Below are 11,771 nucleotides of genomic sequence, written 5' to 3'. Positions count from 1 at the left end.
TATTTTGGGGCATTAGGGATGAGTTAGGCTGGAAAGGAGGGTATCTTTTCGAGGGGTGTCCCATACTGTGACAGCCGAGAAGAGGCGAAGTGGGGGTGGCGAGGAAAGAGAAGGAGACGTCTCCTGAGGGAGGTCGCGTGTGGAATCTATGTGGAAGAAGAACACTGTAGGGGAAGTGCCCCTTGGGCGAGGAAGGGTCCCGGGACGCCGCGAAGGGGCCTGATAGGGCCATCTGGGGACCTGAGGTGGCGACCGGTAGGGGCTTGCGCTCTGGGGCGGTCGCCTTCGAACACTTCTCCGTCCGTCCATTGCGGCGGTCGCCCTGGCTGCTGAATAAATGGTTTCGGAGTCAAAAGCATCTCATTGAAGACCTTGTCTCCGTCTGTAACTAACGGCTGGTGGAACTCTAAAGAGAGGGTGTCGCCTGGATGTGGCTGGAGACGTTGGAACCCACCGCGCCCTGGGTAGGGGAAAGATGCGCGGTGCAGGGTCCGTGGGTTCCTGGCTTTATGCTGCCGGATGAACAAACATTCCCTTTCCTAACTTAGCAGTCACAGAGCTATTTCCAAGAGTTGTTTTAATTTCCTGTGTGATATTCCCATTGGCCATTTAACACTGAACGTTCTGTTTTTGAATCAAAGGTAGTTGAAATTTCTTGTCAGTAAGTTTAACATTCTGTTCTTCTGCGTGATGAATTTTCTTTTGGAGATTTGAACTGAAGCCTATACGGAGGAAATGGTAAGATAAATGGAATTTGCATGAGATATGTGGGGTTCAAAATAATCCTGTGGCTGAAGTGGGGGGAAGTGGGTGGGTACCATACTATAATAGATACTCAGAAATGTTTTCTAAATCACTGATGAAGGAATTCACAATAATAAAGATAAAAAATCTACAATACCGTACCTTCACCCACTTCTCCCCACTTCAGCCACAACTGGGGTATGTTCAGTGATTGTTGGAAGCAGGTTGTTGAGTGCATAGGGGTTTATTGAACGATTCTACTTTTGCATTCTTTTTTTGGGGGGAAAAGTTTGAAAACTTTCCATAATAAAACGTAAATTCTACATTTTCTTTTTGTCCGTCCTTTGAGTTGAAGTATCTAGTAAATGGTATCACCACTTAAGGAGACCAGTACAACCGCTTTCTCTTTTAAGGTTTTGTAAAATAAAATCAGTAGCCTGTTATGCATTCAAGGAGAGAAAACCTTTGGCCAGGCTTATCCAAATACATTTACCTGAGTGAATTTAAACTTCTTTAAATAAAAGGGATATGGAAAGTGTAAAGCTGGCTTAGTTTAGCCATTAGCCAGAGATATGCCAGTATGTCAGCATTCAGTGAAATCGATGAGGCTAAATAACTGTTACCTTATGTTCTGCCATTTGCACTGACCAAGGTCACATCTCTTATAATGGCCATTGCATGCTCTAACGCTATGGTAGGATGACGTTTTACTCTGTCTCTTATTTAATTAGAAAACTGGATATTTTAAAGCCAAATTTTAACAGTTACTAAGATTACATTAAAAGTTTTTATAACTTAAATATTTCTAAAATTGTAGCCAAAAATTAAACATTATAACATCATAGCATTGTTAAGTCATCAAAATTAATCCTTTTTTCGTATAGGAAATCTATTGATTTAATTTTAAAAAGAATGTCATATCATGGACTGAATGCCGATTTATTCTGTTATTTCTTAGGCTTTTCAATTATACATCCTATTACTGTACTGAGGTGGACAGGGATTCTCTCAATAATGTAAAAACAGTAAGAACAATACATTGAGTTGATTTTCACATTATTTATGCTTCCTTTAAAAGAAGTGAACTGAATCCATTTAATGTAAGAATTGAAAATACGGAGGGTGGTACCAAAAACCAAGGTCAGGAAATGATTATTAACTATTTTAGGAAAAGTACATATTGCTAGCTCGTTTTCCTGCATAAGACCTGCAGTTTATTTATGGATTTAAATGTTGAAAATATACTAGTGTTTACAACATTGAAAGTGAATATTCTCCATTGTGACTTCTTGTTCTGAATACTTCATTTGATGGCTTTAAAAATTTTGTTGAACACTATTATCTGCGGCACATGGTGGTAGGCTTATGATTTGAAAACTATTATGTATAGGGGAATTTTAGGTATTGTGATGTCATAGAATATATCACCAGGATTGAAAAGACTGTTCATAAGTAGTTTTTAGGACTTTTTAAAAAGTAAGTACTCTTTCCTTGGTATTTTCCATGTATATTCTCAGATAACTTTTGTATACATACTTCTAGGCACATAGTAGGTACTCAGAAAATGTTTTCTAAATCATTGATTAAGGAATTCACAATAATAAAGGCAACAAAAAATCTACAATTCCTAACAAGGAGTGTCTGTTATAGATAATAGATTTTATTCTTTAAAGAAAATTATAAAGGTTGAAATATTTAGTAATTTTGTTTGTATATGGTCACTATTTTTAATGGCACCTTAACATTTTGTTTTTTTATTACAGTTATTTTTAAGGGAAATGAATAGAAATAATCCACTTTGAAGAAGCCATGGCAAAATCAAACACAAAACATAGACTTTGTTCTCGGGAATCTTCAGTATCTTCACTGCTGGCAAGCTGCAGCCTGAGTGGTAGTAATTCCTCTAATTCTGATGGCTCTTTTCACTATAAAGATAAGCTCTACAGATCTGCTTCTCAAGCTCTACAGGCTTATATTGATGATTTTGATTTAAGCCAAATGTACCCTGGTGCAAGCACTGGAAAAATTAACATTGATGAGGGTTTTACTAATATGCCACAGTTCAACTATAGTTACAAACCAAACAATGGTATGCTTTTGTTCTTTATGTTTTATTTATGTTCAGATGTTTTGAAGCATTTGATAGATGTACTGTAGTATTGTACAGCTTGACATTATTTTTGTTATTTTGGAGTAAAAATAACTATTATAGTATTGGGATCTGGGTGTTTTTGTAAAATGATTATATAATTCTGTTTGGAACAGTAATATTCACAAGATATTAAGAGTTTGTCCATAATAAAGCTTCCTTGAAGACAAGTTTGGAAAATGCAGTTGTTAATAAGTCAATTACTACTTTACTGAACACTTACAGAATGATCCTAGAATGGAAGAAGTTTGTATTCTGCACTTAGATGTGGTCAGTATATTCCAGAAGAAGGGAATTAGAACAGCTGTCCTCTCTGTAATCCATGCCACTGAAGGGTTTGTATGTGATAGAGCAAGTTATTTTTCCACCTAGTTTAATAGCATGTTTTTTTCTATGCTGCAGTCAGTATTGAGTGACCAATGTTACTGTGATTGTATTTGTGTATCAGTTAGGTCTAGATGAAAAAAGTTGAAGAAACAATAAATTAGAGAACAGGAAAATTCAGGAGGTTGGAGAGAAACATGTAGAAATTAAGTAACACAGATTGAAAAATCATGTGAGAAAGAAAGCATATCCTGTTTTATCAACCTATGCCTTTTATGCTTTTAAAGCTTTAGTGAGGATAAGGGGAAAGCAGAAAAATGACTCAAATTCTTAATTCTCATTTACTTACAAATATTGTAAAATATTTGTATATAATAAACAGAACTGTTCTTTGTTTTTCAGCTTTTGAAAACCTTGATCGCAAAAAGCACTCAAACTTCATATCCTATAAAAGACAGACTACTAATGACATAGACTCTATGAGCCTAACAACTGATGATCTTTTAAGACTCCCAGCAGATGGATCATTTTCTTTTACTTACGTTGGACCAAGTCACCGAACGAGGAAGAAAAACAAGAAATGCCATGGAAGACTGGGTTCATTGGACACTGAAAAGAATCCAAATTTTCAAGGACCCTCCACTCCCATGGACAAAGATAACTTAGTTACTCCTGTTGTATGCACAAATATAAATGGAAAGCAATTTGGTAGGCTGAAAAACCCAAAACTTACCAATAGGACTAATAATTGCAAGAAATCGTCTTTCCAGGACAGTTCAGAACACAATCTTGAAAAGAATTATCCAAGATGGCTCACTAGCCAGAAATCTGACCTTAATGTTTCAGGGATAACCAGTATACCTGATTTCAAATACCCAGTCTGGCTCCACAATCAAGATTTGCTACCTGATACAAATAGTCAAAGGGTTTATAAAATATTTAGAGATGATCAGTGTCCCCCTAGACGTAGTCATCAGGCACAAGGAACTTCTCAGCTTGTTAATAAATTAGATTTTGAATATTCTTTTGAACCCTCAAAGTTTTCAAATTCCTTGAGTGATGATAAAGAATTAGTTAATGAATACAAATGTGATTTTGAACATAGCCAGTGTCAATGTGAGAATCCGCTTCTCCCAGGACAATCCACACAGCCGTTCAGTGGTAATACTTTGTTTATAGCTTACAGTTTTATTCTTTTTTTAAACCAAAAGAAGTGCTGTAAAGTTGAGGTAATATCTGGGAGCTTTTATGTTTTGTTTTTATTTAATCTTTTTAGAATGCTTATAATCTTCACAAGCATTTTGTAACTAGAAAATGTCTTTTCTCCCACTTTTTTCTTTGCTTGAAATGTCACATCTTTAATTTGCTGTTATAGATGAATATACATTCCAGATTATCAGAATTTTGACTTGTTTGTGAGATTTTCTTACGCTTTGCATTAACTTTTTTCTTCAAAGACTAATAGTCATCTTTTAAAATTAGGTGACAAAATTGAATTGCTTATCTTGAAGGCCAAGAGAAATCTAGAGCAGTGTACTAAAGAATTACCAAAGTCTATGAAAAAGGATGACAGTCCTTGCTCATTAGATAAACTTGAAGCAGAAAGATCATGGGAAAACATTCCTGTTACTTTGTAAGTAAGTGACAATGGAAAAACTGTTTAGTTTTCCAAGTGAAAAATGTCATGAATATCTGATTTATATTTAAATGAATGGTAATAATATTGTAATTCCATGGAACATAGCTTTGTGTTATTTGCTTTAAATTGCATTTTTCATTATTACCACAAGATGGTGTAATGTTTCATAACCTTAGGTATGTTATATAACATCTATCTTTGTTACATGTTCATTTTGTTTCATTATAAAGTATTGATAAGCATCTTAATATGAGGAATTAAAACCAGAAAAAATCATTTTGCAGAGTAGTATTATAAAATTTGTGTTATTTTCTTCTAACTTTAAGTTTTTCCTCTCCATATAATAGAGTTATAAATTTCTTATTTACATTTTACCTTCCCTTTTAGTTGTTTTCCTTAAATGATGATACTTTTTTTGTTTGTTTTTTACCAGAAATACATTATTGCTAACCCTATATCATGCCTTAGGCTCTGATAATTTATTATCTTTAGTTGTCTAAACTTTGATTTTGTTATAGACAGAGTCTATCAGTTCCTAGATTCGTTTTTTATTCTCAGTTGATTGTCTCTTTTCAGAATGTAGAGATTGACTATAATTCCAATTTAGAAGCCTACCTCTGCCACTTTCTTGCTGTATGGCTTTGTACAATTTACTTGATTTCTCTAAACTTTAAAGATGGAGAAATAATGTCTGCTTCAGGGTTGTTGTAAAGGTTATTTTCAACAGAAAATGAATGTGAAGTTTCTGAACTAAGATGAGCACTCATAAATTTTAGTAGTGGTGATGATTATCTAGAATATTTTATTTTCTCCTTTTAGCTTCATTTCTCCAGTTGTTTCAACAACATATATATTTAAACTTGAGTTGATAACAAGTTCACGTAATACTTAACTTCTCTTATTTTTCTTGTTTCCTAGTTGCTTATTTTATCACTTGTTTTGTGTGTTAATAAAGTATCATAGCTGCAATACTTTTCTTTTAATTGGAACCAAAATGGGCAAGCAAGTAGTATCAGAGGTGCTTAAATTTTTTGAATGCAATTAATATATTTTATAATTTTATAATGTAACTTCTAGCTTGTATGATTAGTATTATCAATAGATTGGCTCAGTACCTTACATATAATAATTCACTTTTGGAAGACTGAATTTATATTGTGATGGGCATATTTGTAGATAAAACTAGTGATGAATTGCTGACAAGGAATAGATCTCAGTTTGCGATTGACAAATTATTGTAAACCTGTCATCAAAAACAAAATTGAATAGAAAGTACTCAAGGCAGTATTCTAAGTGGTAGAGCAAAACCACAACCAGATCATTGCTTTTTCTAAAAAAACTTTTTATTATGGAAAAGCTAACATAAATTACAAAAGTGGAAAAATAGTATAATGAACCCCTATGTACCCTCCACCCATCTTTAACAATCTGGTAAATGTTTTTTAATAACAGACAGTGGATATACAAAGTATTGGCAAAGAATGGGGGAAAGGAGTACCTGATAGTATGAAAGGGCTTGTAAATTAGAAATCAAATATGTCAATAAAGAAGCATACTTGTTAAATAAAAACATTAGCATTGTGTAAATGTTAAAAAAAGATTCTTAGATATCTGAGTTCTTGAGTTACACACTTTATAGTAATATATGAATAAGAGAGAAATAGATTGAATTCATTTTTGTGACTTAATAGAATTTGATTCTGGGGACATTCTGGTTTTTGCTGGAGATACCCTTTCCTCTACTGTTCCTTGAATATGAGGAAATAAATGAGTATTTATTATCTATTAAATGTATTAGGTACATAGAAAATTAATTCAGTTAGTTTATGCAATGTGTCCATGAGATAGATGGGATGACAATTGTTGAAACTGAAATTCAGATAAATTACCTAAGGTCATACAGTGAATGGGACTAAGATTGCATGCAGGAATGTTAATTTCAGAATTCTTTTCTCAGAATAATCTGTCCTTTATGTTAATACCAGTTATAAAGGCGAAGTCTGTTCTGTTGCTTCAAGTAGGAGTTGTAACTGCCATTCTAGTTAAAACTTTTATGAGTTTGTGGGGTTTTTGGTTATTATCTGATAACAATGTTTAATTGGAAAAATGTACTCTTTATTTCAAACAAGGTGAGCTTTTGGAGCATAGTCTGTAGTTCAGGGCTTATTTAGCTGAATACTAATATCTTCAGTTTCTTCATAGTGTTTTCTCAAAGTTTGAAGAGAGAAGCAGAGGGATAAGGGGTTGGATTCTGGTATCAGTTTAGGGAGAAGATGAGGGAATTACCATACAACATTAATATTAATCACATCCATGATGATTATTTCTTGGTACCTACTTGTACGTAAATGAGAATTCTTAAATTGTATACTGTTTACTTTTTAGAAATTGGGAACTTAATTGCTATCTTGCATCCTTTAATTCCTCTTAAGCAAATCTCCTGTTCCTGTTAACTCTGATGATGGTCCTCAACAAACTTCAAGGGCAAAGAGTGCTAAAGGAGTTGTTGAAGACTTTCTAAATGATAATCAGGTGGGTGAAATTAAAAGTTTTAAAACTTATTAAAAGATTTATGAATAATATGTAGATATTCTTAAGTTACTTAGATAATTTAAAGCAAAAAAAGACTCAAATCATCTCCTCAAATACACATCATTCCTCTCAGAATTATTGATCATATTATTTTTTATAATATTTTAAATTTTTAAATTAACACATAATAACCATACATGTCTATGGGATACATGGTGATGTGATAAACCATGAATATATAGTGGTTATTTCTCCTATCTAGCTATAATTTTATATATAAAATTTTTTAAATATAAGATAATTTTTATATAATTTTTAATATATAACAATTTATAATTTATTTTTAATATATAAAAATTTATATAATTATATAAAATTTTAATATATAAAAAATTGTAGCTAGATAGTAGAAATAAGGAATTTTATTTCTCTTTCATTTCTGAAGGGAAAGAATTGGAAAGAAAGAAAAAAGATGAAAAAAAAAATAACAGGAATTGGAAATAAAATTATTATTATTAGACGACATGATGGTATATATGCAAAATCCAAAAGAATCTACAATAACAGAAATTTTTTATATTAAAATTGTACATAATTTTAATATATAAAAAAATTATAGCTAGATAGGAGAAATAAGTCCTAGTGTTTAGGACTTTCTCTCTCCCTATTCTTTACCTCCCTCCTACCTTTCCCAGTCTCCAGGAACCACTATTTTACTCTCTAGTTCTGTGAGATCAGCTAGTAAGCTTTCCCATATAAGTGAGAACTATGATATTTATCTTTCTGCACCTAGTTAATTTTACCTAACATAATGTCCTGCAGAATCATACATTTTGTCACACATGACAGGATTTCTTTCTTTTTGAAGACTGAATAATATACTGTTGTATATATGTGTTACATTTTCTTTACCCTTCTATCTGTTGATGGATACTTATGTTGAGTCTACATTTTGACTGTTGTGAATAATGCAGTGAACATGGATGTGCAGATATTTCTTTGACATATTGATTTCATTTCCTTTGGATATATACCCAGTAGTTGGATTGCTGGATCATATGGTAGTTCTATTTTATATTTAATTTTTTGAGGAATCTTCATACTGTTTTACTGTGTCTGGCTGTGTGTTGTGGCTCAAACCTGTAATACCAGCACTTTGGGTGGCCAGGGTTGGAGGATTATTTGAGTTCAGGAGTTAAAAAAAAAAAAGGTCCATAGTGAATAATACTAATTTATATTCAACAAGTGATTATTTCTTAAAGGTAAGTCGTAATATGAAATCTTAAACCATAATAACAACCCTCTTTGTCTCTTTCTACAGTTGTTGACTTAGTTTGATTTGTCTCATATAAGTAAAGTCACTCCACCTTGCTTTTGGTTGCCACTTGTATGGAGTATCTTTCTGCATCCATTCACTTTAAGTCTGTATGTATCATTAAAGGTGAATGGAGTTTCTTTGTAGGCAACATATAGTTGAACAATGTTATTTTTATCCATTCAGGAAGTTCATCTCAAATTTTAAGTAGGGAATTCAATTTGTTCACATTTAAGGTTAATATTGATAGGTGAGGATGTATTCCTGTCATTTTGTTTACTGTACTCTGGTCGTTTGTATGTTCTTTCTTCCCCTCATATTGTTTATCATTATGGTTTGGTAGTTTTCTGTAGTAGTGTTTGATTCTTTTCTTTTTCCTTTGCGTATCTGCTCTACCAGTAAGTTTTATATTTCCATGTGTTTTCATGATGGTTATTACCATCTTTTTGCTTCCAGATGTAGAATTCCACTGAGAATTTCTTGTAAGTCTCGTCTAGTAGTGGTGAATTCTGTTGGTTTTGGTTACATAAGAAAGTTTATTTCTCTTTCATTTCTGAAGGAAAGCTTTGCTGGATATAGTATCTTGGCTTGTGATTTATTTTGATATTCACACAGGGTCCTGGAAACAGTCTCCCAAGAAACCAGGGATGACTATATATTGGGCTCTCCTCATGTTCTGTTTGGTTGAAATCATTTTTTTTTGAATGTATGAAATGTCACTAAGGTTCTAAGAGTTGGAGATATGCAGAGATGTACCCAGAGACATTTATTAGGAGGTTTTACAATATTTTTTAAAACATTCATTAACATTGACACAGTTTATATGTTTTCTAGTTTTCTGTCTTCTTTGATACTCTGACTACTGCTTTGCATGAAAAGTCACTCAACTCAGACATAAATTCCAGAGGCAGCCTTTTATAACTATTATGGTTGCCCTAAGCAGCCGAAGTTCTAAAATAAAATAGTGGCTGGATGCCGATTATTTGGAGATTATGCTTCAGATACTATCTCCAAGGGTGTAGGAGTATATGCCTAACTGGATCCTTTTACCCTTTTTTTTTCCTTTTTAAAATGTTTTTATTTTGTTATGGTAAAATATACATAACATAAAATTTAAAATTTACCATTTTAATCATTTTTAAGTGTGTAGTTCTGTGGCATTGAGTACCTTCACTTTGTGTGTAGCTACCACCATAGTCCATTTTCCAAACTTTTTTATCTTCTCAAACTGAAACTTTGTACTCATTAAACTCTAACTCCCTATTTCCCCCCTCCTCAGCCCCTGACAAATAGCTTTTCACTTTCTGCCCCTATGGAGTTGTTACTATAGGAACCTTGTGGAAGAAGAATCGTTATATATGTACCTTGTTTGTGACCGGCTTACTCTGGTTAGCATATTATCTTTAAAGATCATCTATGTTATAGCATTAGTCAAAATTTCCTTTATTTTTTAGACTGAATAATGTTCCATTGTATGTATGTACTACATTTTGTTTATTCATTCATCCGTTGTTGAACTCTTGGGCTGTGTCCATCTTTTGGCTATTGTGAATAATTTTCTGTAAATATGGGTATACAAATATCTACCCGAGTCCCTGCTTTCACTTCTTTTGGATATATACCTAGAAGGGAAATTGCAGGATCATTCAGTAATTCTGTGTTTAATTTCTTACGGAATTCCTGTCCTGTTTTCCACAATGGCTATAGCATTTTACCTTTTCACTCCCTGTTTCTTATATCCTGTTCATATAACTATGGAAATGTCTTTAAAATCTTTTTAGCCACACTGCTTACCTTGAGTATCTTATGCTAATCAACAACTTTCTATAGAATTGAAGTTTAAGTCGTACTTATGGTGCACAGTCTATGCTGAAATATGTTAAATTACAGACATCTGTAGAGGCCTATTTGCTACTTGGTAGATAAGTTATTTGGGCACAGAAACTCATTTGAAAGATGTAAAATAATAGACTGGTAAGACTTTTAAAAAGAAATTTTAAGTATCCCTTACTTATTATCTTAAAAGAATCCTGACCACCTTATGTGTCTTAAGTACTGTTGCATCCTTTGAACACAAATAAGGTCAGCGGTAATCAAGCTATGAGTGTTATTGAGGTAGAAGGAATGTATGTCCCATGAAGGGGTGAAAAGCTAGCATTCTGTACATGAAAACATATTTGAAAGTGTGCAGAGGTTACTATATTTGAAATTCTAGTCCCTGACAAACTGGAAAGAACATGTTGGTTTATCTGTCCTCTGAAGACCTTTTCAGTTCTAAAAATTTGTGATTTTACATGTACTAAATGAATTTGTCATTAATATAAATTTGTGCTATTTATTTTAAAAGAGCAATGACTAGAAAGGATATGCCAAACTGTTAATCGTGATTGTCTCTAAGTAACTTCACCTGGGGCCTGGGAATGGGGAAGTGGTGAATTACAATTTTGATTTTTTAAAATACTTTATTGACATGTATTGTTTGGATTTTTACATTAATTTTCTATTATGGGAAAATAATGCAAAATAAAACTCTTCTTCCCCTGAGTTTGGTTGATTAACTTTATACTATCGTCTGTTTAACCTTAGAGTTGTACTCTTTCTGGAGGCAAACATCATGGTCCTGTTGAAGCCCTGAAACAAATGTTATTTAATCTTCAAGCAGTACAAGAAAGTTTTAATCAAAATAAGACCACAGAGCCAAAAGAAGAGATTAAACAAGTAAGCACAAACATAATTTATGAATTGAGATTTGTGAATTTGTATAAGATTTTTACATCTTTTTATAGACATAGTTTTATGTTAGTAAGCATGTGATATAACACATGTTGTAAGTGGCAGTAGTCTTCTTTTTTTTAGGAAGTCATTTGCTCACATTTAATTCTGTTAGATTTCTATAGGTGTTTGTCTCTAAATAGAATTTTCTATTTAACTTATGGTTATAAATCCAACATCTTAGTTATGATGATGTTACAACTATAGTATGAAAGGGCTGTAAGAGTAGTTTTTTAATGATCTACAAAATTAATCTATATGACCCATCTACTGGTAGTTATATTTGGGGAGGCCTA

General features: G+C 32.7%; 1 protein-coding gene across 3 annotated transcripts in view; it reads left to right on the top strand.

Annotated features, from left to right (window-relative positions):
- The first annotated feature begins 6 nt into the window (after positions 1–6).
- Positions 7–11,771, top strand: part of CUNH18orf54 (chromosome unknown C18orf54 homolog) — a 19,615-nt gene continuing 7,850 nt past the window's right edge. For all 3 annotated transcript variants that reach the window (XM_037728716.1, XM_017501111.2, XM_017501110.2), the window contains exons 1-6: positions 7–738; positions 2,508–2,833; positions 3,620–4,378; positions 4,700–4,850; positions 7,289–7,388; positions 11,290–11,421. In XM_037728716.1, the coding sequence (XP_037584644.1) occupies positions 2,554–2,833; positions 3,620–4,378; positions 4,700–4,850; positions 7,289–7,388; positions 11,290–11,421 (1,422 nt within the window). In that variant the 5' untranslated portion in view covers positions 7–738; positions 2,508–2,553. The remainder of the gene's footprint in view (positions 739–2,507; positions 2,834–3,619; positions 4,379–4,699; positions 4,851–7,288; positions 7,389–11,289; positions 11,422–11,771) is intronic.

This window comes from Cebus imitator, unplaced genomic scaffold (assembly GCF_001604975.1).
Source record: "Cebus imitator isolate Cc_AM_T3 unplaced genomic scaffold, Cebus_imitator-1.0 Scaffold278, whole genome shotgun sequence".
In the NCBI taxonomy this organism is placed as follows: domain Eukaryota; kingdom Metazoa; phylum Chordata; class Mammalia; order Primates; family Cebidae; genus Cebus; species Cebus imitator.
Note: the sequence above shows the minus strand (reverse complement) of the source record. Positions and strands in the feature narration are given on the sequence as shown.